This window comes from Gorilla gorilla, chromosome 12 (assembly GCF_029281585.2).
Source record: "Gorilla gorilla gorilla isolate KB3781 chromosome 12, NHGRI_mGorGor1-v2.1_pri, whole genome shotgun sequence".
Lineage (NCBI taxonomy): Eukaryota > Metazoa > Chordata > Mammalia > Primates > Hominidae > Gorilla > Gorilla gorilla.
In genome coordinates, this window is record NC_073236.2 from 46,254,259 (window position 1) to 46,276,920 (window position 22,662).

General features: G+C 40.6%; 1 protein-coding gene across 3 annotated transcripts; it reads left to right on the top strand.

Annotated features, from left to right (window-relative positions):
* The first annotated feature begins 10,326 nt into the window (after positions 1-10,326).
* SULT1C4 (sulfotransferase family 1C member 4) lies at positions 10,327-21,662 on the top strand. 3 transcript variants are annotated; one of them, XM_063695688.1, is made up of 8 exons: positions 10,447-10,617; positions 11,047-11,203; positions 14,445-14,570; positions 15,065-15,162; positions 15,769-15,895; positions 16,092-16,186; positions 18,854-19,034; positions 19,982-21,662. In XM_063695688.1, the coding sequence occupies exons 2-8, from the start codon at positions 11,050-11,052 to the stop codon at positions 20,092-20,094; spliced, it is 894 nt and encodes a 297-aa protein (XP_063551758.1). In that variant the 5' UTR covers positions 10,447-10,617; positions 11,047-11,049; the 3' UTR covers positions 20,095-21,662. The 3 variants fall into 3 exon arrangements, with proteins under 3 accessions (XP_004031624.1, XP_063551758.1, XP_018876622.1); XM_019021077.4 differs by having other exon boundaries at positions 10,457-10,779; XM_004031576.5 differs by having other exon boundaries at positions 10,327-11,203.
* The last annotated feature ends 1,000 nt before the right edge of the window (positions 21,663-22,662 follow it).

A 22,662-nucleotide genomic window follows, 5' to 3' on the forward strand; every position in this document is an offset into this window, starting at 1 on the left:
CTGTCATCGCTGGAATCCTCAGCCTGGGCATCCTCCATATACAAACAGCAATGATTTGCCATGTTCAAAGAGCAGAAGACCATGATGTTGAAAATGAGAAAGTCAAATAAAGAACACCTTGAAAAGAAAGTATGAGTTGTAAAAAGCATGCCAAGGCTGGGGAGCTCAGCTGGTAGACAACAGAGTTTAACTTCAGCCTTGACTTCTTGCCACGTATCAAGTGCAGCGTTAGTTTCAAGTACAACACATAGAATCATCATGTAGCAGAGTACATCTGGAATTCTTCCAGAGCAGTGAGAAGTTTATTTGCACTGGAACTAGTAAATATCATATCTTCACCCTTAAAAATAATCAGGAATAAAGCGTGATGAAAATGAATGGGAAACTTCTCATTTTTCTCTGATGTATCTGCTGTAATTTCCTATAAATAACATTCCAAAAGAAAAAATACAATGAATGTCAGAAATGCATAAGCATTGTCAGGAAGCATATGAAAATAGCATATGTCAGGAAGCAAAACAGGATCTCAGTCACTACAGTAGCTGCTGTATTATTTTTGGCATGTCTTTCTACATGGATGTGGAATTTAAACAAAGAAAGAACTAGAACATAGGTAAATATCACAGTGTCCATGGTATATTGTGGTACACCTTTTTTTGTTTTTTTGAGACAAAGTCTTGCTCTGTTGCCCAGGTTGGAGTGCAGTGTCACACTCTCAGCTCACTGCAACCTCCACCTCCTGGGTTCAAGCAATTCTCCTGTCTCAGCCTCCTGAGCAGCTGGGATTACAGGCGTGTGCCACCATGACCAGCTAATTTTTGTATTTTTAGTACAGACGGGTTTTACCATGTTGGTCAGGCTGGTCTCGAACTCCTGACCTCAGGTGATCCGCCCGCCTCAGCATACCAAAGTGCTGGCATTACAGGTACAAGCCACTGCGAATGGCCAGCTGGTACAAATTTAAAGCATTGCCTCTCCCCAGGACGTTGATCTGGCACACCAGTTCCAACAGGCCGGCACAGATCCTTTGATCACCTGAGTGATCACATTAATATTCTACCTTTTTGACCTAACATGTGGCATCCATTGCCCCAAAAGTAGATTAGAGCTTGACTCTTTTTGAAGCAATCTGAAATCAATTGTTTTAAAACTTTCCCAACGTACAGGAAAACTAAATATCCATTCCTATTCCTAGGAAAAACCTACAGCACACTTCCCATTATTTTTTTGTCATGTCCTTCTTAGTGCAACAATTAGAACTGTATACTTCACAAATTCTGAATTTACAAAGTGCCTTCCCTAAACCATATATGCCTCTTATTTTGAGTTAATACCATATTTACCAAGTAATTTAAGGTGAGAGCACCAAAAATTCTTTGCATTGTGGTAATTTGATGTCATTGGGTAAGATCATATACTTAATATTAATATTTACCATTTATTACATGAGGTTCAGTTATTTGTTCACATTGCTGCCTCCCACCGCTCTGTCATAATCTTCACAAGGGCAACCACTATGATTTATTTCTTTCTGCTTCCTCCTTACCTTAGAATATACTTGATACATAGTAAACAATATGGTTAGGTATAAATGAAGGAATGAGTTACATTCTACGTTCACACCTTTCTATCCTGTTGCCCTCAAAACAGACAAAGCATACTAAATATAATGCCATTTCATATATATTTTTCCATCTTACAGTCTCTTGCCCTATTCCAGCTAGTTTATAAGAAATGTCAATGATGATATTATATCTTTCTGCCATAATCACAGGATGAATAATGTACTTCCTGATCTAGGACCATGAACACTCTGAAGCATCCTTTCCCAGCAATAGCAAGCGATGCACAGTAGGTGATGCTCTCCAGATGTCTTCCATTTTGAAGCAAGTGAAAAGCACAGTAGCATTCACTCTGTACCTGCCGTACATACATCAGGTACACAGGAAGTGTTCATGAGTGAATGACGGAAAGGTGAGTCTGCAGGCAACAGCAGTAGTCTTCCTAGGGAAGAGGACAGGGGCTTTGGTATAAATACATTTCACAAACAAAGCTCCAGCTGAAAGTCCTGTGCAAAGGATGTGATGGGAAGTTCTTTTGTTTCTATCCGTAATGAAAAACAGTCTTGAACATCACCTGGCACATTAGTAAGAAGGTGGCAGTAGATGACAAAAGAAGCTTAATTCTCCCCAAGTTTAAAATGAATCCATGATTATTTATTAAAATGTGAAACCACCTCTAACTGCACCCAGAGATGTTCCATTTGTAAATTTCCTTTCAGCATCTTACGTATTTTTTACATAAGTGAGATCACACCCCATGAAGCTTACATCTTGCTTTTTTCTTTTAATATAACAACCAATTCCCAATTACCCGGCTCATAAATTCTTCAATAACAAGAGAAGCTGGAAGCTCCTAGGGCAATATTGAGTATGTCTGAAACAAACATGGTCAATTCTATCTCTTCTTCATATTACTTTCCCTCTGGATTAAATGTTCAGGGAGAAGGTGTAGATTTTAAAATTAGACTTCAGAACACCAGTGTCGCTGGAAATTTTGTCTGAACTAAAGAATCAGACAGTGGCTCCAGCCAGAGCTCTCTGCACTTCCAATACCTCTGAAGATGGTGGGGAAGAGCAGAGAAAGAAGGAGTTCTATTTATTTAAAAATGATTTTACTTTGAAGACCAGTTTGTAAAATAAATATTGGTATAGCATAAGCTTGAGATGAGTCACCTGGGGCCTATAAATATTGATATAGCATAAGCTTGAGATGAGTCACCTGGGGCGTTACATTTAGTATGCTTTGTCTGTTTTGAGGGCAACAGGGTAGAAAGGTATGAATGTAACTCACTCCTTCCTTTATACTTAGCCATATTGTCTACTATGTATCAAGTATATGCTAAGGTAATGAGGAAGCACAAAGAAATAAATCATAGTGGTTGCCCTTGTGAAGATTATTGACAGAGTGGTGCGAGGCAGCAATGTGAACAAATAACTGAACCTCATGTAATACATAATAAATAATAATATTAAGTATATGATCTTACCCAGTGACACTATCCCTGTCCATTCCCTGCCCTGTTCCTCCTCCCATCCCAATGCACAGTAACCTCTGGAAGACAATACCTGGAGGCCTAGGGCTCTCAATAAAATGGCTATAAAAACTGTTATAGGTGGACTCCATGATATTATAACATATTGTTATTCTGTCAGCTTTTAGCATACATGTCATTTGTGAGCATCCTTAGTCATCACAGAGGTCAAATCAAGAAGTAAGAATGTTTGTGAAAGGCAGCTGTTGATACTTAGGGCAGTGGCCAAATTTCCTGCATTCAAATACCAGTAATATCACTGATGGGGTGTATTACCTTGGACAAGTTACTCAACCTCTCTGTTCTTCTGTTGTATCTTATATAAAATGGGAAGAATATTAGTATCCACTTCAAGTAGATGTTGTGGACAGTAAATGAATTATTACATGTAAAGAGTTTAGGAAGACACCTGCAACATTGCAACCCCTCCTCAAAGAGATACAATTAACACAGAGGTAGGAATCCGAACACCAGACTCTTCTGATCTCTCATTCATTTGTCCAGAACAAAATTACAGAACTTTCCTAGCTCATGTTTCCTGATATATTATAGTGACCTCATAATAATTCATTTCTCACTAAGATGTTAGAAGAAAATCAACTTTGAGACACTTTGAATCTCCAAAAAAGTTTCCCATTATATTTAAATTATAAACTGTTCTAATTTTTAAATAACTTTCACATTATAAAATAATATATACTTATTGAAGATTCCAGATGTATATTAAGTTATATGTCATCCCATCTTCTAGAGATAACTTTAACGTTTCAGCATACATTCATCAAGCTTTTCTACACTTTTTTTGTTTTTGTTTTGTTTTGTTTTGTTTTGTTGTTGTTTTTTAGACAGAGTCTCACTCTGTCGCCCAGGCTGGAGTGCAGTGGCGCGATCTCAGCTCACTGCAAGCTCCACCTCCTGGGTTCACGCCATTCTCCTGCCTCAGCCTCCCCCCGAGCAGCTGGAACTACAGGTGCTCACCACCATGCCCGGCTAATTTCTTTTTGTATTTTTAGTAGTGGGGGTGGTTCACCACGTTAGCCAAGATGGTCTCGATCTCCTGACCTCATGATCCACCCATTTCGGCCTCCCAAAGTGCTGGGATTACAGGCGTGAGCCACCATGCCTGGCCACTACACATGTATTTTTATGGTAAAGTATTTTTTGTTGCTACGTTTTAAGTACCATTGCAGGCTGGAAAAAGTCACTTTGTAGTGGTTCAGAATGAGCAATTAAATGACTATGAAAAGGTCTGACTGGTATTGTACTTTCTGCAGGGCTCTGAAAAGTAAAGCTAGATGTCAAGACAAGTGATAAAGACTACCTCATCACTCACATTGACCAGTTACAATGTAGCCAAAGAACATTTTGTTTTCAGTGCAATTAATAACCCATGTGGTTCCTTGTAACACTTTTTAAAATAATAACCTAAAGTAAAAGAAATATGCATTAATTTTCTCTCTAATGGCCTTTCTAAACCTCTGTGAGGCCCTAATTTGATCATGGCACAGTCCTTCCTGATCCTGGACACATACCCAGGACCATTTCCTTGTAATTCCTAATCCAGAATCCACTACTAAGAAATCCCAAATGTCATCCTTCAATGGTATGATTTACTAATGAGATGTAAAAGTTAAGGATAATACAAGTTTTTCATACAGCTAGGTACATTCAATTTTCTTTTTACTCTGAGATTATACTCTCACACTTGATGTTAAAATGTCCTTCTTAACGAAATGGAAGTGTGATTGTAAATTTTTTTGGAAATATCCTTACTTGGGAAAATAAACATCAGGCCCCACGTTTTTTACATTAATTTATGAGATACATAAGTCAGTGAGCCTCCCCTTAAAAGATATCTTCTTTTAGTAGTGCTTTTACATTTTAGAAATTTCTTTTTTTTTTTTGAGACAGTCTTTCTCTGTCACCCAGCCTGGAGTGCAGTGGCACAATCTTGGTTTACTGCAAACTCTGCCTCCCGGGGTCAAGCGATTCTCGTTTCTCAGCCTCCCAAGTAGCTGGGATTACAGGTATGTGCCACCAAGCCTGGCTAATTTTTGTGTTCTAGCAGAGATGGGGTTTTACCATGTTGGCCAGGCTGGTCCTGAACTCCTGGCCTCAAGTGATCTGCCCACCTCAGCCTCCCGAAGTGCTGAGATTACAGGTATATTTTAGAAATTTAATTGAAAAGAAATGGTAAGAGAATATGACATACATGAGAACTTCCTAGATACCTTATTATTAGTGACAATGTTGCTGTTGTCACTATGGCTACATTCTTCTCCTAGGGACATGGAAAGATTGGACATCCCCACCTCTGAAGTTAAGGCATGCCAAATGGCCTGCTTGGCTAATTAAATATAAGACAAAGTTATATGTATTTCTCATGGGTAGAAATGTTAATTAGAGCATGGCTTACTTTTGCCATGCCAATCAACAACACTCCAGATGGGGCAGGGTGCCAGGCTAGGTTTCACAGTGAGAAGCCTGTACTAAGGGATCAGGAACAGATCTCAGGTGACCCATGATAGACAGGCAGCACGAGAGAGAAACAGACTTATGCAGACTTATGCTAGTAGCCACTGAAACATCAGGACTATTTGTTACCAATACTGAAGACTAGAATTGCTTTTCAACAGAATAAAAAATCTGCGGATATAAATTCCCCTACAATTTAAAAAGAAGCAAAAGATATGAACACATGCTTCACCAAAGAAGGCATGTTAATGGCAAATAGGCACATGAAAAGATGTTCAATCTCATTACCCATTAGAGAAAAACAAAGTAAAAAAACCACAGTGAGATACCACAGAACACTTATCAGAATGACTAAAAAAAATACGGACGATACCCGAATACAAAAATACAATTTAACTGGATCTCTAATACATTAATAGTGGGAATACAAAATGATACACCCACTCTGGAAAGTAATTTGGCAGTACATTGACAACATTAAACTCACACTTACTACATGGCCCAGCAATCACACTTCTAGATATTTACCTTGAATAGTGGTTGGCAAACTACTTCCACCGGTCAAATCCAACTTTTATTTTAAGAGTGTGGTACAACCGGGCGCAGTGGCTCATGCCTGGCTGCTTCCTGCTGGTTGTCTGCTCTCAAACCCTGTCTCCTGATAAGATGTTATCAATGACAATGCATGCCTGAAACTTCATTAGCAATTTTAATTTCATCCCGGTCCTATGATCTCGCCCTGCCTCCATTTGCCTCGTAATATTTTATTACCTTGTGAAGCATGTGATCTCTGTGATCCACACCCTATTTGTACACTCCCTCCCCTTTTGAAAATCACTAATAAAAACTTGCTGGTTTTGCAGCTCAGGGGCATCAAGGAGCCTGCCAACATGTGATGTCTCCCCCGGACACCCAGCTTTAAAAATTTCTCTCTTTGTACTCTTTGCCTTTATTTCTCAGATCAGCCGACACTTAGGGAAAATAGAAAAGGACTCATGTTGAATTATCAGGTGTGGGTTCCCCCGATAAAGGTGGTGCCATCTCCACAAAACAAGCTGGGTGAATCTCCAGGCCCAGAAGAGAGGCTGGCAGAGATGCTAACAACTGGAAAGTATGAAGTTTTCCCCATGAGCCAGGGAAAAGAGGCAGGTGGTCACCCAGCTCATGTGCAATTCTGAAAGGCTTTCTGCTTCAGGCATGTTTCTAATCCCACTGATTGAGCTCCTGGAGTTTTTCTGTTTTGGAGTTAGACTTGGCCAGAACTGCTCCCCTACTTATGGTTGACAGATGCAATACAGGATGCCCACTCACATTTGTATTTCAAATAAACAACCAGTGATTCATTTTGAAGAATAAGTATATTCCAAATATTGCACAGAAAATGCATGTACTAAAAATTAATTCACTGTTTATCTAAAATTCAAATTTAACTGGACATCCTGTATCTATATTTGCTACAGCTGGAAGCTCTACATGACCCAGCATTTGACACAGCTTTTCATTTTTCTGAGAATGTAAGGGGTTCTTAGGTTATGTTTTAAGGAATTGTCTGAAATTATAGATTGCCTACATCCTCGCTTCATCTCACTAAGTGCTTACAGTTACCTCCAATCTCTGAAGCTGATTAAAGTATTATAGCAAAGAGTAACATAATTCATTTGAGTTTCATTTTCTCCCTACTCAGCTTCTGGAATAGTGTACTGCAAATAGAATGGCCTTAAGGCCATCTAAATAGAGGAAGGGAAAAAAGCAGTTATGAATAAACCATAGATATTTATCAATATCTGAACAATCTGGATTTGATTCCAGTTTTAATTATGTGGACTTGTTAGTTCTTCCTCTTGCTTCAGTTTCAAGTATTGAACAACAAATAAGTCATTTACAATACCTCTAAGCTAAATATTGATTCAAAGAACAAAGACCATTATAATTCAACTTTTTCAACACAGGCTTAGCTCACTCTCCAATGGGTATCTTTTTTTTTTTTTTTTGAGACCGAGTCTCACTCTGTCACCCAGGCTGGAGTGCAGTGGTGCAGTCTCAGCTCACTGCAAACTCCACCTCCAGGGTTCAAGTGATTCTCCTGCCTCAACCTCCTGAGTAGTTGGGATTCCAGGCATGCACCATCACGCCTGGCTAATTTTTCTATTTTTAGTAGAGTCACGGTTTCGCCATGTTGGCCTGGCTAGTCTCAAACTCCTGACCTCAGGTGATCTGCCCACCCTGGCCTCCCAAATGCTAGGATTACAGGCATGAGCCATCGCGCCTGGCCGGGTGTGTTTTAAAACAGTGTGCCGAGACAAAACGTCTTTTAGACATATTCCTTTTTTTTTATTTTATTTATTTATTTTTTTTTTGAGATGGAGTCTCACTCTGTTGTCCAGGCTGGAATGCAGTGGTGCGATCTTGGCTCACTGCAAGTTCCGCCTCCTGGGTTCATGCCATTCTCCTGCCTCAGCCTCCCGAGTAGCTGGGACTACAGGCACCTGCCACCATATCCGGCTAATTTTTTGTATTTTTAGTAGAGACGGGGGGATTCACTGTGTTAGCCAGGATGGTCTCAATCTCCTGACCTCGTGATCCACCTGCCTCGGCCTCCCAAAGTGCTGGGATTACAGGCATGAGCCACCGCACCCTGCCTACATATTCCTTTCATAAAAAGCAAACAAACAGAGACCTGTTTAAGGGTAGTAACCAGCATGCTGGATTTTACTAACAAAAAAAGAGTTTGGAAACCCCAGTTACAAATTTTGCAAATGAATCACATTTGAGGCCTGAACAAGTTAGTAGTTTGTAAAAAGGACATCTAAAGCGCGTTGAGAGTTGGAATCTCCTCTCCATGCTCAGAAGCAAACAGTGACAGAGTTGAAAGGGAGGTTCAGGGAAGAATTAGAGGGGGAGAGTATATTAGCTTTATCTTGGGTACCCAATATATCCCAAGACTATAGGATACCTTATTTACATCCAACTTTACATTAACCCTGTGAGATTAATAAAAAACGAAAGGCTCAGAAGAGATAAGTATTAGAAAAGTTACACAGCTATCGGGGGCAGTTTAAATTCAAACCCATATATTTAGAATTCCAAAGCAATGCTTGTCAAATGTAGACTTAGCACCAACTTTATTCTTATAATCACTAAATATATTTATTTAATTCTCCTAACCTCATGAGAAAGTACTATTGAGTAAAAACATTAAGTGAGAATAAGAGCAGTGTTTGTAGTCAAGATCACTTTTCAAATTATTTGGAACTTCCCATCTTCCCTGGATCTATTTTCAATCCCAGTCAGTCATCTTTGGGTCCAGAAGCATGTCCTCCCCCATCTCCCAGCCCTCCCCCTCTAGCACACAACGCACTAGAGAAAACTGCTAAGGCATTGCTGAATATCTACCACTCTACTGTGATGGCACACAGGGCCAAAAAGATTATAGAATAAAATCTAACTGAAAAATTATAGGTGATTTTTATAAGTCTGTTTAAATGCATATGCATCCCAGGCATTCCACCTGGCAGTCTCTGTCTCAAGGGCCCATCCACCTCACCATGGTCTGGAGGGAGGGGATGAGGAATAGGGAAAGCCAAAGAATTGATCTTTTCTGAGTTTGCATCCAGAACATGGGCCACAGAGAAACGGTGAACAAAGTCACCCATTATTATTAACAGCTACGATTTATTCAACATTTCCCTGTTGCCAAGCATTAAATAAGCTGTTTTATCTCCCCACAACCATGAGGCAGATAATGTTAAGATCCCCAATTCAGACCTGAGGAAAACCGTGATATGAAACAGAGAAAGATTCTGTAACCTGCCATTGCCCACAGCTACTGGGAGTTGGCACAGGATTCAAATACAGGCAGCCTGACTTCTCTCTGAAGGATGTCAAGCCACAGCCACCATACTCACCTAGTCCCCACATAATGATGGCCCAAGGAACTCGCTTCCTCAATTTTTGCTTAGTTTTACTCATTCATTCTTTCGAGAAATAGAAGAATGCCAGACACTAGGCATACAGCTATCAAACAGTGAGAAAACAACAGGCCCCATTTCATGTGCCTTAGAGTGTAGTGAAGGAGACAGAAAATGCCAACAAGTAAACACGCAAAAACTAACTGTCAATGGTTGCTCTAAAGGAACACAAAGTGCCATGAGCAAGGAAATAGGAGGGACCTACTTGAGATGACATAGAAAGTCAAAGACGGCTTCTCCAGAAAGGGGGCATCAAAGCTGGGACACGAAGAAAGAGAATCAGACAGCCAGACACACAAGAGCCGACAAGATCTCCAGAAGGAATGCTGCCATGGGGAGCAAGTGTGGCATGGCCTTGGGGTGCAGGCCAGGCCGGGGGCAGGGACTGAAGCAAGTTGTGAAATTTCTGATTATCAGGGGCAGAATGGATTCCTAAGGCAGCCACTGTCTTCTGTTAACTCTGGAGTTTTCTGCATCCCTTTTGCTTTAAATGAGGCATACATGTTTTCATAGCTGTGATGAAACCCCTACAAAGGAAGGAGACTTCTCCAGTTTAGCATTATTTATTTTACTGTTAAAAAATAACAAAGCTGACCCTGGCAGATGTTTGTACTGGGAGATTCAGATCCATCCAGGCCCCCACTGTTAATAGCCCATGGGAAAGTCCCTGCAGTCTCTCAGGGAAGTCATTCTGTGTAGAATCTGTAATTTCACAGGCAAGTCCTGCAACTTTTTAATTGTTTAAAATTCCCAGAAGGAACAATTACTGAAATTATCTATGAAGGGTTTAATGGACACAGAGATGAGAGCTATAAACAGTGTGATACTATGTCCTGTTAACTCACAGAGAACGCAAGGGCTGGAACGGGACCCAGCCAGCAGGGTTTGTGACCGCCTCTGCTGTGACGTCACAGCCTGGTGAGGAGGGAGCTGCAGTTCCTCAGGAAACTGCCAGTGGACAAATTCATAAACAAGAGCTCCAGTTCCCTGGAACCTGAATCGGGAGGCCTGCAGCTCACTTTCTCCGTGTTTGCTGGCCAGCAGGGTTTGTGACCGCCTCTGCTGTGACGCCACAGCCTGGTGAGGAGAGGGCTGCAGTTCCTCAGGAAACTGCCAGTGGACAAATTCATAAACAATAGCTCCAGTTCCCTGGAACCTGAGTCGGGAGACCTGCAGCTCACTTTCTCCCTGCTTGCTGGCCAGCAGGGTTTGTGACCGCCTCTGCTGTGACGCCACAGCCTGGTGAGGAGGGGGCTGCAGTTCCTCAGGAAACTGCCAGCGGACAAAGTCATAAACAAGAGTTCCAGTTCCCTGGAACCTGAGTCGGGAGGCCTGCAACTCACTTTCTCCCTGTTTGCTGGCCCAGACAGGCCTGTGCTAGAGGGCTGGATAGTGTGGTAGTGTGGTGGATAGAGTGCTGCCTCTAGCCACAACGCAGCCATATGCTGACTGAAAGATAACTTTGTGTCTGGAAGAGCCCTCTGATTTCTTACACTAATGGCCTTACAGGAGATGGAGGATTTTACATTTGATGGAACAAAGCGCATAAGTGTCAACTACGTGAAGGGAATTCTTCAACCCACAGACACCTGTGACATCTGGGATAAGATCTGGAACTTCCAAGCCAAGCCTGATGACCTGCTTATTTCTACCTATCCTAAAGCAGGTATGTGAAGGGCTTGCAGGGGAAGGGGAAGAGGAGAGTTAGGAAGGTAAGTAGGAAGTATGCATTAGTCATGAAATAAAGAAGTTGATCTGGAAAACTCTACTGGACAGAGTGATATGGCTAAAGAAAGTTACTAGTGGAAACTGAAGCTATACCGAAACATACTAAAATGACATACAAATTTTTAGAATTCAATCTTCCTATGATGCTATGATGTACTTTCTTTTTTTTTTCTTTTTTTTTCACTTTCCCAGGAGAGAGTGAAAACAGTTAAGAGCAAAAGGGTAGACTTGTTTATTTATTCGTTCCCAATCTAGGCCCTTATTGTAGATCTTGTAAAAAGCTGCTTTGAGTGTGTGAGCTAGAAAGGGGATCCCGAGTCTGATTTGGGAAAGAAATAGAGGAGCTTTGGTTCTGCAATGCTGATATCACCTCAGCAGCCCTCCCATCTCAGGGTCTGAGAACCATCCTTCTGATTTCCACCTTCCTTTGTGGTAAGTTGTGAACCAACTGCCTTATCTCAACAATCAGTTTAACAAAGTTGTCTGTAAAAGTAGGACTAGCTTGAGCCGAGCCACCACGTCATAAAAATTGGGTGATGATGAGGTGGAAATAGTTCTCTATAAATATTTTTGCATATCTACATATCTACTAGAAATACATTACTGGGTCCACACACAAATTGTATATACATTTGCTCTTTGCAAAATCAAGCTGTCAAAAACTCTTGTTATACACACACAAACACACACACATCAAAAAATCTAAACCTCAGTATTTTCTGAGACTGTTCAAAATCCTCTTTTGTTCTTATCTCTCAAGATCCTGACAGAAGATTCTGCAGGCACATGGAGGCCTTGGTCTCTTCTTTGTCCATCTGTTTCATGTTGGTCCTGATTTCCCAATCTTACTCATCAGGAGCCCATTCAGGATCAAATTTTTCTGAATGTAAATTTCTAAAAGTAGCCACTGGTGAGGATCACATCTCATCATCTTAATTTCATTGACAATTCCACTTGATTATCAATTCAATACATAAATAATCTTTTCTCTATCTGCCAAACGCAAGTACAAAGATATGGTTCATTTAGGTTTTTCATGGCATTAATGAAGTTTAAGCAATTCAAAAAGCACACTAAGAAAATTAAATGCTTGCCATCTAAAGTAATATTTAATCATAACTAAAACCATATACATTAATGAAGGCTATTTTATTAGAAGGAAGAAGAAACAAGCATAGATGGCAAAAATAGTTCACCCTAAATTTTTAAAAGAATAATACTCTGAATGACACAAGAAAAAAATACATCATAGAATCACTGACCTCTAGAGAATAAATTGAGAAGTCATTCCACTCACCCCGGAGCCTCTAGCAACATTTGAATCTGCCCTCATGTTGGCTCATGTCTATAAATTCATTCAATTCATTCATTATAGACATTCAGTGTTATGGCTATAAATTCCCATAAAACTAGTACAAATGTCTGGAATATTCTTTGCATGGATAGCTAAAGATATCTTGGCCCTTTGTCCTGTAATAAAAGTTGCTGCCAGAAAATACAGGAGACCCACTACTATAAAATATAAAATGTAATTTAATTTTTTTCTAACCTATGCCCTTATTCTAGGCCTTTAAAAGCACTAAACTGAGAATATGGGAAAAGGAATCTATAGAGTTTCAGCCAGATAATACAGGAAAGATCAACCTAGATCAGGATTCAGAAAGCCATCCTGGCTAGGCATGGTGGCTCACACCTGTAATCCCATCACTTTGGGAGGCCAAGACAGGAGGATCTTTTGAGGCCAGAAGATTGAGACCAGCCTGGGCAACATAGGGAGACTCCTATGTACAAAAAAAAATAAAAATTAGCCAGGCATGGTGGCGTGCACTCACAGTCCTAGCTATTTGGGAGGTTGAAGCAAGAGGACCATTGGGCCCAGGAGTTGGAAGCTGCACTGAGCTAGCATCCCATCACTGCACTCCAGCCTGGGCAACAGAGCAAGACCCTGTCACTGGAAAAAAAAAAAAAAAAGCCATCCTAAAATAACTCAACATCCTCCTAACCTGGATTTTGCCAGAACATCTGGTGCAACAGATCTTCATCAAAGGGTGAAGATTATGTTGATAGCACAATATCACTGTATCAGTCAGGATCAGTGCAAGACACAGACAGACTGAAGCTGGGGGATACCATTCTACCTATGGCCACAGTGGCAGTGGTTGGGTCTAGGGCACTGGGCCATGGAACGTCGAATGGTCTCTGCAAAATTTCTATCTGCTGGGGCTACTATCAGCAGCCACCACCTCAGGAAGGATGACTTCTATCTCCCCACTGCCTTCCAAAACTCAGGCTAATGCATCTCACTGGAGGGATCTAAATAGCCTTCAGAATCTTAGTGGCAAAGGAGTTTAGGGAAGGCCTTTTACAGCCTTTCAGCCCATGAGATATGGGGGAAACAGAGAAAGGTGAAAAATTGAATACTAAGTGCTAATGGTCAATATCAAGTTCAAGCCCTAATAGTTCACTCATTCAGCCAACAAATACCAAGTGTCTCCTATGCTATGCAACTGGGAAAAAGAGAGTTTGAAAATCATGTAGTCATTTCTCTATAGCAGATCACAATTTGGGGAGAATGTCCTTTCTAAGGACAATACAGCTAAATAAATAGAACAATAATAACAATCCAAATTAATAGTTGTGACAGAAAAAAATAAATGTATATTTATCAGTCTAATGTCCATTCAAAATTGGAGTATTTTTTAAATCATATTATGATAATAAGATATAAATAAGGAATGCTATCTTCTGAATCCCATTTAAAACCTAGCTTTTAAATTCACATAGATGGTCCAGGCATGGTGGCTCACACCTATAATCCCAGCATTTTAGGAGGCCGAGGCGAGCAGATCACTTGCGAGCAGATCACTTGAGCTCAGGAGTTCCAGATCAGCCTCGGCAACATGGTAAAATCCCGTCTCTACAAAAAGTACAAAAATTAGCCAGGGGTGATTGTGCATGCATGTAACCCCTGCTACTCAGGAGGCTGAGGTGAGAGAATCGCTTGAACCCAGGAGGCAGTGAGCCAAGATTGCACGATTGAACTCCAGCCTTGATACAGAGCAAGACCCTGTCTCAAAAAACAAAACAAAAGACATAGATGTTCTAACAAGTATTTGATCATATTTTAAGGAATGTACTATAATAGATGTCTATTCATCTTCATTTTACGTGCACGTAAGGAACAACATGGACTCAGGAGATAGTGGAATTAATACAAAATGAAGGTGATGTGGAGAAAAGTAAACGGGCACCGACTCATCAACGATTTCCTTTCCTCGAAATGAAAATCCCATCCTTAGGATCTGGTGAGTATAAACAGCCACACTTCACTACAGTCCTAAAATGCACTTAAGATTTTTACTATCTTTGCACCTTTCGAAATTATAGGCTTTCAAACAATTATTGGTGAGTTTCATGGTTTTGTCTTTTTTTAACTGTGTCTGGCCATTGTTATACTCCAGACATTTTCTAATGGAATTACTGTTTATACAAAAGTGAGTTAAATTTTGTTTCTCTAGTTAGAAATTAATTTTACTTCAAAAGAATAAGCTCAAGTAAGATAATCCTGGTGAAAGGGTTTGAATTTTTTAGGTTCTTATTTATTTGGATGACTGTTATGGTTAGGAATTGTTCTAGTCAAAACATCTATTCATAGGCTAGATGTATTCTCTCACACCAGATCTACAGTTACAATGTTCTTATAGATGCTTTGAATTGTAGTCGTAATAATGGAAGCAGCAAGACTTGCAAGCAAATAGAGAAAAAAATCGTAGAAATTGATCGAAAACCAATTTTGCAGGTTTGGAACAAGCTCATGCAATGCCCTCACCACGGATCCTGAAAACACATCTTCCCTTTCACTTGCTGCCACCATCCTTGCTAGAGAAAAACTGTAAGGTAAAAAGCAAAGGAATTCAGAGTTGTACTCCTTATAACAACCTTAGTCTTCCATTTCCTCTTAAAACACTTCACTTGTTAAATATATATATATATATATATATATACCTCTTCACAATAATCAATATGCAAATTAATATGAATCCTAGCGAGGCACGTCGGCTCATGCCTGTAATCACAGCATTTTGGGAGACTGAGATAGGTGGATCAGTTGAGGTCAGGGGTTCAAGACCAGCCTGACCAACAGGACGAAACCCCATCTCTACCAAAAACACAAAATTCACAGGATGTGGTGACACACGCCTGTAATCCAAGCTACTCAGGAGGCTGAGGCAGGAGACTCGCTTGAACACAGGAGGCAGAGGTTGCAGTGAGCCAAGATCGCACCATTGCACTCCAACCTGGATGACAGAGCAAGACTCCATCTCAAAAAAAAAAAAAAAACAAAAAGTCTCCCATAACCAGGATGATAAGAATGCAGCCTCAGAAAAAATGAACTGTATGAAATGTATCTACCCTAACATGACTTGCCTGGGCAGTAACAGCAAAAAAAAAAAAAATCCTGTTTTTTTGCTTCTTCCCTTCCCCTCCCCTCATCATTCCCAGATAATCTATGTAGCAAGAAATCCCAAGGACAACATGGTGTCCTATTACCATTTCCAAAGAATGAATAAAGCACTTCCTGCTCCAGGAACATGGGAAGAGTATTTTGAGACTTTTCTGGCTGGGAAAGGTGAGAGAATTTAGCTTTGTTTCCCTTCGTTTCTCAAAATCTCCAAACACCCTAGAAGGAAAGAATCTTTTCTTTTGACCAGCAGGGGCTCTGCCTTCTTTAATGGAACACTCTCACTTCTCTTCAGGAATTCTCCTTTCAGTGGTATAATAGGACCTCTGTGACTCATTGCCCTGTTTTCCATCCCATCCTCCAGTGTGCTGGGGCTCCTGGCATGAACATGTGAAAGGATGGTGGGAAGCCAAAGACAAACACCGTATTCTCTATCTCTTCTATGAGGACATGAAGAAGGTGAGCACAGTGCCATCTAAGGTGTACCCACTGGACCATAAAACATTTAAGTCATAATGTATTGACCCCATCAGGGACTCAGATTGATGCGGGGAACCGAAAATTGCTGCACTTCATTGGTTACAGCTGTCATTTGTCAAAGTGCGCATGGCTGATCATGAGTTTAAGTATCACACAGTCTCACCTGCAACTTCCTGGTGCTCCCAGGGATGCTGCACATTTCCCTTACAGGCAGGTTATTACACAATATGGATGGTGTCATTTTCTCCCTTGCATGTCTATTTTAAAATGCAGTTTAGCAGGAAGAAAAATCCTAGCACATTTTGGTTTCTTTGGTTTTTGGTTTTTTGTTTTTGTTTTTTTTTTTGAGACAGAGGAGGAGTTTCACTCTGTCGCCCAGACTGGAGTGCAATGATGCGATCTCAAGTCACTGCAAGCTCCACCTCCCGGGTTCAAGAGATTCTCCTGCCTCAGCCTCCGGAGTAGTTGGGATTACAGTCGCCTGCCACCACGCCCAGCTAATTATTTGTATTTTTAGTAGAAACTGGGTTTCACCATGTTGGCCAGGCTGGTTTTGAACTCCTGATCCCAAGTGTTCCACCCTCCTCAGCCTGCTAAAATGCTAGGATTACAGGCATGAGCTACCACGCCCAGAGTTTTTGTTTTTTTATTAGCACTGAGGAACATAATACTTTATTTATTTATTTATTTATTTATTTATTTGAGACGGAGTCTCACTCTGTCACCCAGTCTGGAGTGCAGTGGCGCGATCTCTGGCTCACTGCAAGCTCCGCCTCCCGGGTTCACACCATTCGCCTGCCTCAGCCTCCCACGTAGCTGGGACTATAGGCACCCGCCCACACGCCCGGCTAATTTTTTGTATTTTTTACTGGAGACGGGGTTTCACCGTGTTAGCCAGATCTCAATCTCCTGACCTCGTGATCTGCCCACCTCGGCCTCCCAAAGTGCTGGGATTACAGGCGTGAGCCACCACGCCCAGCCAATAGCTTTAAAAAACTTTAAGAAGTGGTGCAATGGAAAATACTAATGATTTAGATTCAAAATTATTGAAATCAAGTTCTGTCAATTCTTGGTAAAGACACTTAACATCTTGGGAAATTAGTTTTCTTAAATGTAAAAATGAAGATAATAATATTTACCCATTCAAGATTTATTTGAGGACTAAATGAGATAATATCAGTGGATGTTTGTTGTAAATAATCATCTACTCAGCTATTTTCTCTGACCCCACTAAATACAGAGATCTATACAGAATTACAGTGTCTGTTCTTGAATTGGTCGTTGAAAGCCTTGATACTCAACAGGTGCTTCACAGACTAGTTGCATGAGCTACTGGAGCCCGCTGTAGGCCTGCTAAGTCTGGAGTTTTATAAAATTACCAGGAGATTCAAGCACACATCACCATTTAGATGCACTTCTCTAAGGTTCAATCACTGCTGGGCCTTGTGATATGAGTGAGTTCTACAAAATATCAAAGGAGAGGAAAACACAGACTATTTTCATGTGGTTTTTAAAATAATTGTTATAGCTCTAGGATTCTCAGAAGCATGATCAAAGAACCAGCAGAACAACCTATGAGTTTATCAGTATAAAATTCCCTCCTTCTTTGTGTTTACTTTGTTTTTACTTGGTACAAAAGTGTTGTGCCACCATACGAAGACTCCAGACAGATGATGTTTCCCTACAGCATGTATCAAAGCCATGTCAGAGAAAGGATATGTCGCTGGGAATGGGGCTCTTTTGTTTAGGTAGACCCTAGTGTATTATGCATGCCAGGAAGAAACTATCGAAATAGGTAATCTAACCTCAGAGTCCCTAAAACTTTTAAAAATATTGCTGTGATCTTGTTCTTGAATGTCCCCTCACTGTAGTTCCCACAAAGCTCACAATTCTCAGCACTCTCTGATTCCTAGCCTGTGTGAGGTCAATTAAATGAAACATTTTTGACATACAAGCTTTTAAAGCAGAAGCCCACTACAGACACAGTGGTCAGGGTAAGCGCTTCCACTTTCCTTCCCCACCCGCCCTCCGCTCCTAGAGATGGAGGAGTCCCACAGCCACAGTGATGTCACAAGGTTGTATGTCCCCTTTGATGCAAAATCAGTAGCTACACTGGAACTCAGCTCCTCTCAGTTCCACTTGACTTGGTGGTCTGGTACCAGAGTCACTAGCCATGAGTGCCTCTTGAGGCATGCAAAAAAAAAAAATTCTCTCCTCTCCTCCTGCCATCACTGCAGTCTGGGGACATTTCTGTCAATGTCAGAAACAGGATGTAGCTTCCTCTGTGTCAGGTCTTAAATCTTCTGCCCCTGTGCTTCTGAAATGCCTTGAGCAGGGCTTGTGGACATAACCCTGACACATTCCCTTAGTGAACCATTCACTAGGCACTGTATGTCATTGTCTGGTGAATGTTTCACTAACCCTATCCAGCTGATTACATATTAAGGGGAAAAAATTATTAGTGATTCCAATTACTAAAAAAAGAACAATATGGGTCACCACGTTAAAATGAGTCACTTGAGCATTTGTTAAGATTTGTTTTTTATTTTAGCTCGTAATATGTTACTGGTTACTGTCAATCCATCATAATATTCTTTTTAAACTAATTCTATTAAATCATTACTTTTCTTTTGACTCTGATCATAGAACCCAAAGCATGAAATTCAGAAGCTGGCAGAATTTATTGGGAAGAAATTAGATGACAAAGTTCTAGATAAAATTGTCCATTACACTTCATTTGATGTCATGAAACAGAATCCAATGGCAAACTATTCATCGATTCCTGCTGAAATCATGGACCACTCCATTTCTCCATTCATGAGAAAAGGTTTTTATAGTTTCTTTTCATTATAATCTTAAAAGAACTGTCAAATATTTTAAAGCATTTGAGGAGTTTTCTTTCCTGTGTCTAGGAAAAACAATATCTGTAATAAATGATTTGGGGAAAAGAAGTATTTAAGAAGCCACTGACAAAATGAAAATCGTGTTTAATTAGCCAATTATTATTAAGATTAAGAGAGTAAGATTTGATGTCCAAATCCAACCACTTATCCCCACTTTCCCTTAAGAGTTCTGGCTAATAACATGAAAATATATAGAATTAAGTCAGATAGGGCAAAGAATCCATTTTATAGACAGTTCTATGCTATCAGATTCAGTCATTCAAAGGTACTTACTGAGGGGCTTCTATGTGCCAGGCACTGTTCTAGCCACTGTTTGCAGCAGTGAACAAAACACAAAAATTCATGCCTGCGTGGAAATTATATTCTAGTGATAAGCAAAATAAAGAATACATAGATAGATAACATTAAGAAAAACGAAACTGGGAAAGGTAACAGGGATTACAATTAGAGAATTTGTGGGGGGAGGTCTTACTTTTTCTTCTTCAAATGGTACCTTGAGCCTCCCAGAAATAGGCCCTTCTTGGTCAGTTTACAGCATGGGAGCTACAGTCATGAGCACCCACCATGCTTTAATGTGCAACAGGGCACAGGGAAAGACAAGAAAGCCCTTCAGGCCTGCTATTGTAACATGGCGGTCTCGCCCACCCACTAATGCAACCAGGTGGCAAGAGGCTCTCCTTGTCTCACAGATCAGACAAGAAAGTTGTCTTCTCTTCAGGATAAGGAAGTGACAGGATAGCAAGAGAAACGTTTTGTCCAATACTGCCCTTCCTAGAACATGGCATAGAAATCATCATACAGAAACAGGAGAATAGGGAAGCACAGACTCTTCCAACAGCTACTGACCCTCTCCCACATAACTGTATTTCAGGGGCAGTGGGAGACTGGAAGAAACACTTCACTGTGGCTCAGAATGAGAGATTTGATGAAGATTACAAGAAGAAAATGACTGATACCAGACTAACTTTCCACTTCCAGTTCTAGTAAGGAAGAAAAACAACTGAAAATGTTTTAGTTTATTACCCAGTATATTTAGGTAATAATGAAAGTTTAATTCTCATAACAAATGATATCAGATTCCAGTTACCAGAATAGTTTATTGTGTTTGCTCTTATTCACTCTACTAAAAAATTATTTTAAAAGGCTGGAGGCAAGGTGGTGACAGGCAGCAGGGTGGCGACATGTAGAGAGGGAAGCTCAATAAATCACTAGGTACAATCCTGGTATCATTGCCAATTATCATCATATTTACATTTTCTACAATCATGTGCTTATTAACATATTGGAAATGCTTCAGTCCTCACATGATAATACACTAACATTTTCAGATTAAGTTTTGGTTCAAGTTAATTTTTTTTTTTTTTTTTTTTTTTTTTTGAGACGGAGTCTCGCTCTGTCGCCCAGGCTGGAGTGCAGTGGCACGATCTCGGCTCACTGCAAGCTCTGCTTCCTGGGTTCACGCCATTCCCCTGCCTCAGCCTCCCGAGTAGCTGGGACTATGGGCGCCCACCACCACTCCCGGCTAATTTTTTTTTTTGTATTCTTAGTAGAGACGAGGTTTCACCGTGTTAGCCAGGATGTTCTCGATCTCCTGACCCCATGATCCACCCGCCTCGGCCTCCCAAAGTGCTGAGATTACAGGCGTGAGCCACTGCGCCCAGCCGGTTCAAGTTAATTTTTAAATGCATGACTAACGTGTAAATAGTGACTGTTTGTTCCGGCAATTTTTTGGTGGTGAAGTAACCATCAAGTGATTCAGGTTCCTCTTGGAACCCTCCAAGAAAAACTTCAGGGTCCTAGTGTAATACATCTGTCCCCATCTCTCACTGGCGTATATATTTAACTGGACTCACTCTCCCACCCTCAGCTAATGCTACAATCCTGGAGTCACCTCTTGACTCATCTTTCCCATTGCCACCACAATCCATTCTAATCTGTCAGCAAAATCTGTCAGTTTTAATCTATGAAATCTCTTACAATATTTCCGTCTAACCATTCCTTGTTTTCCTTCTATTTCTATAGCCACCCTTCTAGTTCAGAAACCTTTTACTTCTTGCCTCAACTAGTGTAATAGCTTCCTAACCCATTTCTCTCTATTTCAGACAGATGGCAAGGTTATTTTCCTTAAAAAGACTCTTATTATGTTGTTCCTTAGCTCAAAATCCTTCAATGACTGAACTTTCACTGCCTGAAAGATAAATCCCAAGATTTTAGCCATGCATTCAAGAGCAGCTATAACCATAATGACTCCAGCCTTCACTTCCAGCTTCACCTTCCAAACCACCTCCATATTCCAGCAAATTAGCCCTACTTACTGGGTCCTAGTCACATCTTACCACTTCCTACCCTCCCAGTTTTATTTATACCAAGCCTCCTCCTGAAATTTCTCTTCCTTTCTTTCTACCTACCCAAGACATACCACGTGCTTCAATAACCAGTCCCTTCCTCCTACAAACACTACAACCTGGAAAGCATTCTTGCTTTTCTGAAGTCCTCTATACTTAGTGTAACTCTTCTGTGATGAAGATTAAAGTGTATTATGGCAACTCTCATGTTTCTGTATTGTCTCTCTTTGCTTATTTTAATTTTTACTTTTTTTTCTCCAAGATAGGGATATTGCTGTATATTTCACTGCACACCAAACAGTATATAAAACACTCAAATATAAATGGCTGAAAAAAACATGTCAGGGAAATTTTTAAAAGCTAACTCTTATATTTCAAGTAGATAGTCCCTAAAAGCACGCTAATTTATAGCTATGATGTTCAATATGCTAGACACTAGTCACGTGTGGCTATTTAAATTTAAATTAATTAAAATAAAATAAAATTATAATTCAGTTCTTCATTTTTACCAGCCAACTTTCAATTGCTCAGTAGCCATGAATGGCTAGAGGGTATCATATTGGGCAGTGGAGATTCTAAAACATTTCTAACATCAGAGAACCTTCTATTGGACAAGATTTTTTTTTTTTTTTTTTTTTTTTTTGAGACAGAGTCTTACTTTGTCGCCGAGGCTGGATTGCAGTGGTGTGATCACAGCTCTTTGCAACCTCCACCTGCTGGGCTCAAGGGCAATCCTCCCACCTCAGCCTCCCAAGCAACTGGGACCAGAGGCTCACACTGGCTAATTTTTGTGGAGCAGAGTTTCAACCATGTCGCCCAGGCTGATCTCAAACCCTTGAGCTCAAGTGATCCTCCCACCTCAGCCACCAGAGTAGCTGGGACTACAGACATGCACCACCATTCCTGGCTAATTTTTTGTTTCTGTTGTTTTTTTGTAGAGACAAGGTTTTGCCAGTTGCCCCAGGCTGGTCTTGAACTGCTGGGCACAAGCAATCTACCTGCCTTGGCCTCCTAAAGTGCTGGGATTACAGGCATGAGCCACCATGCCCAGCCTACCTCTTACTTTCCTGAAAATCCCCTCTATACCCCCAGCAAGCAAAACCAATCTCTGTGGTTGGTTTGGTCTTCACTTGGCCTATTCTCTCAAGTCTTTTGAAACTAGCGATTAGGATATTGTATTCTAGATCTATTCAAGATTATTTCCATT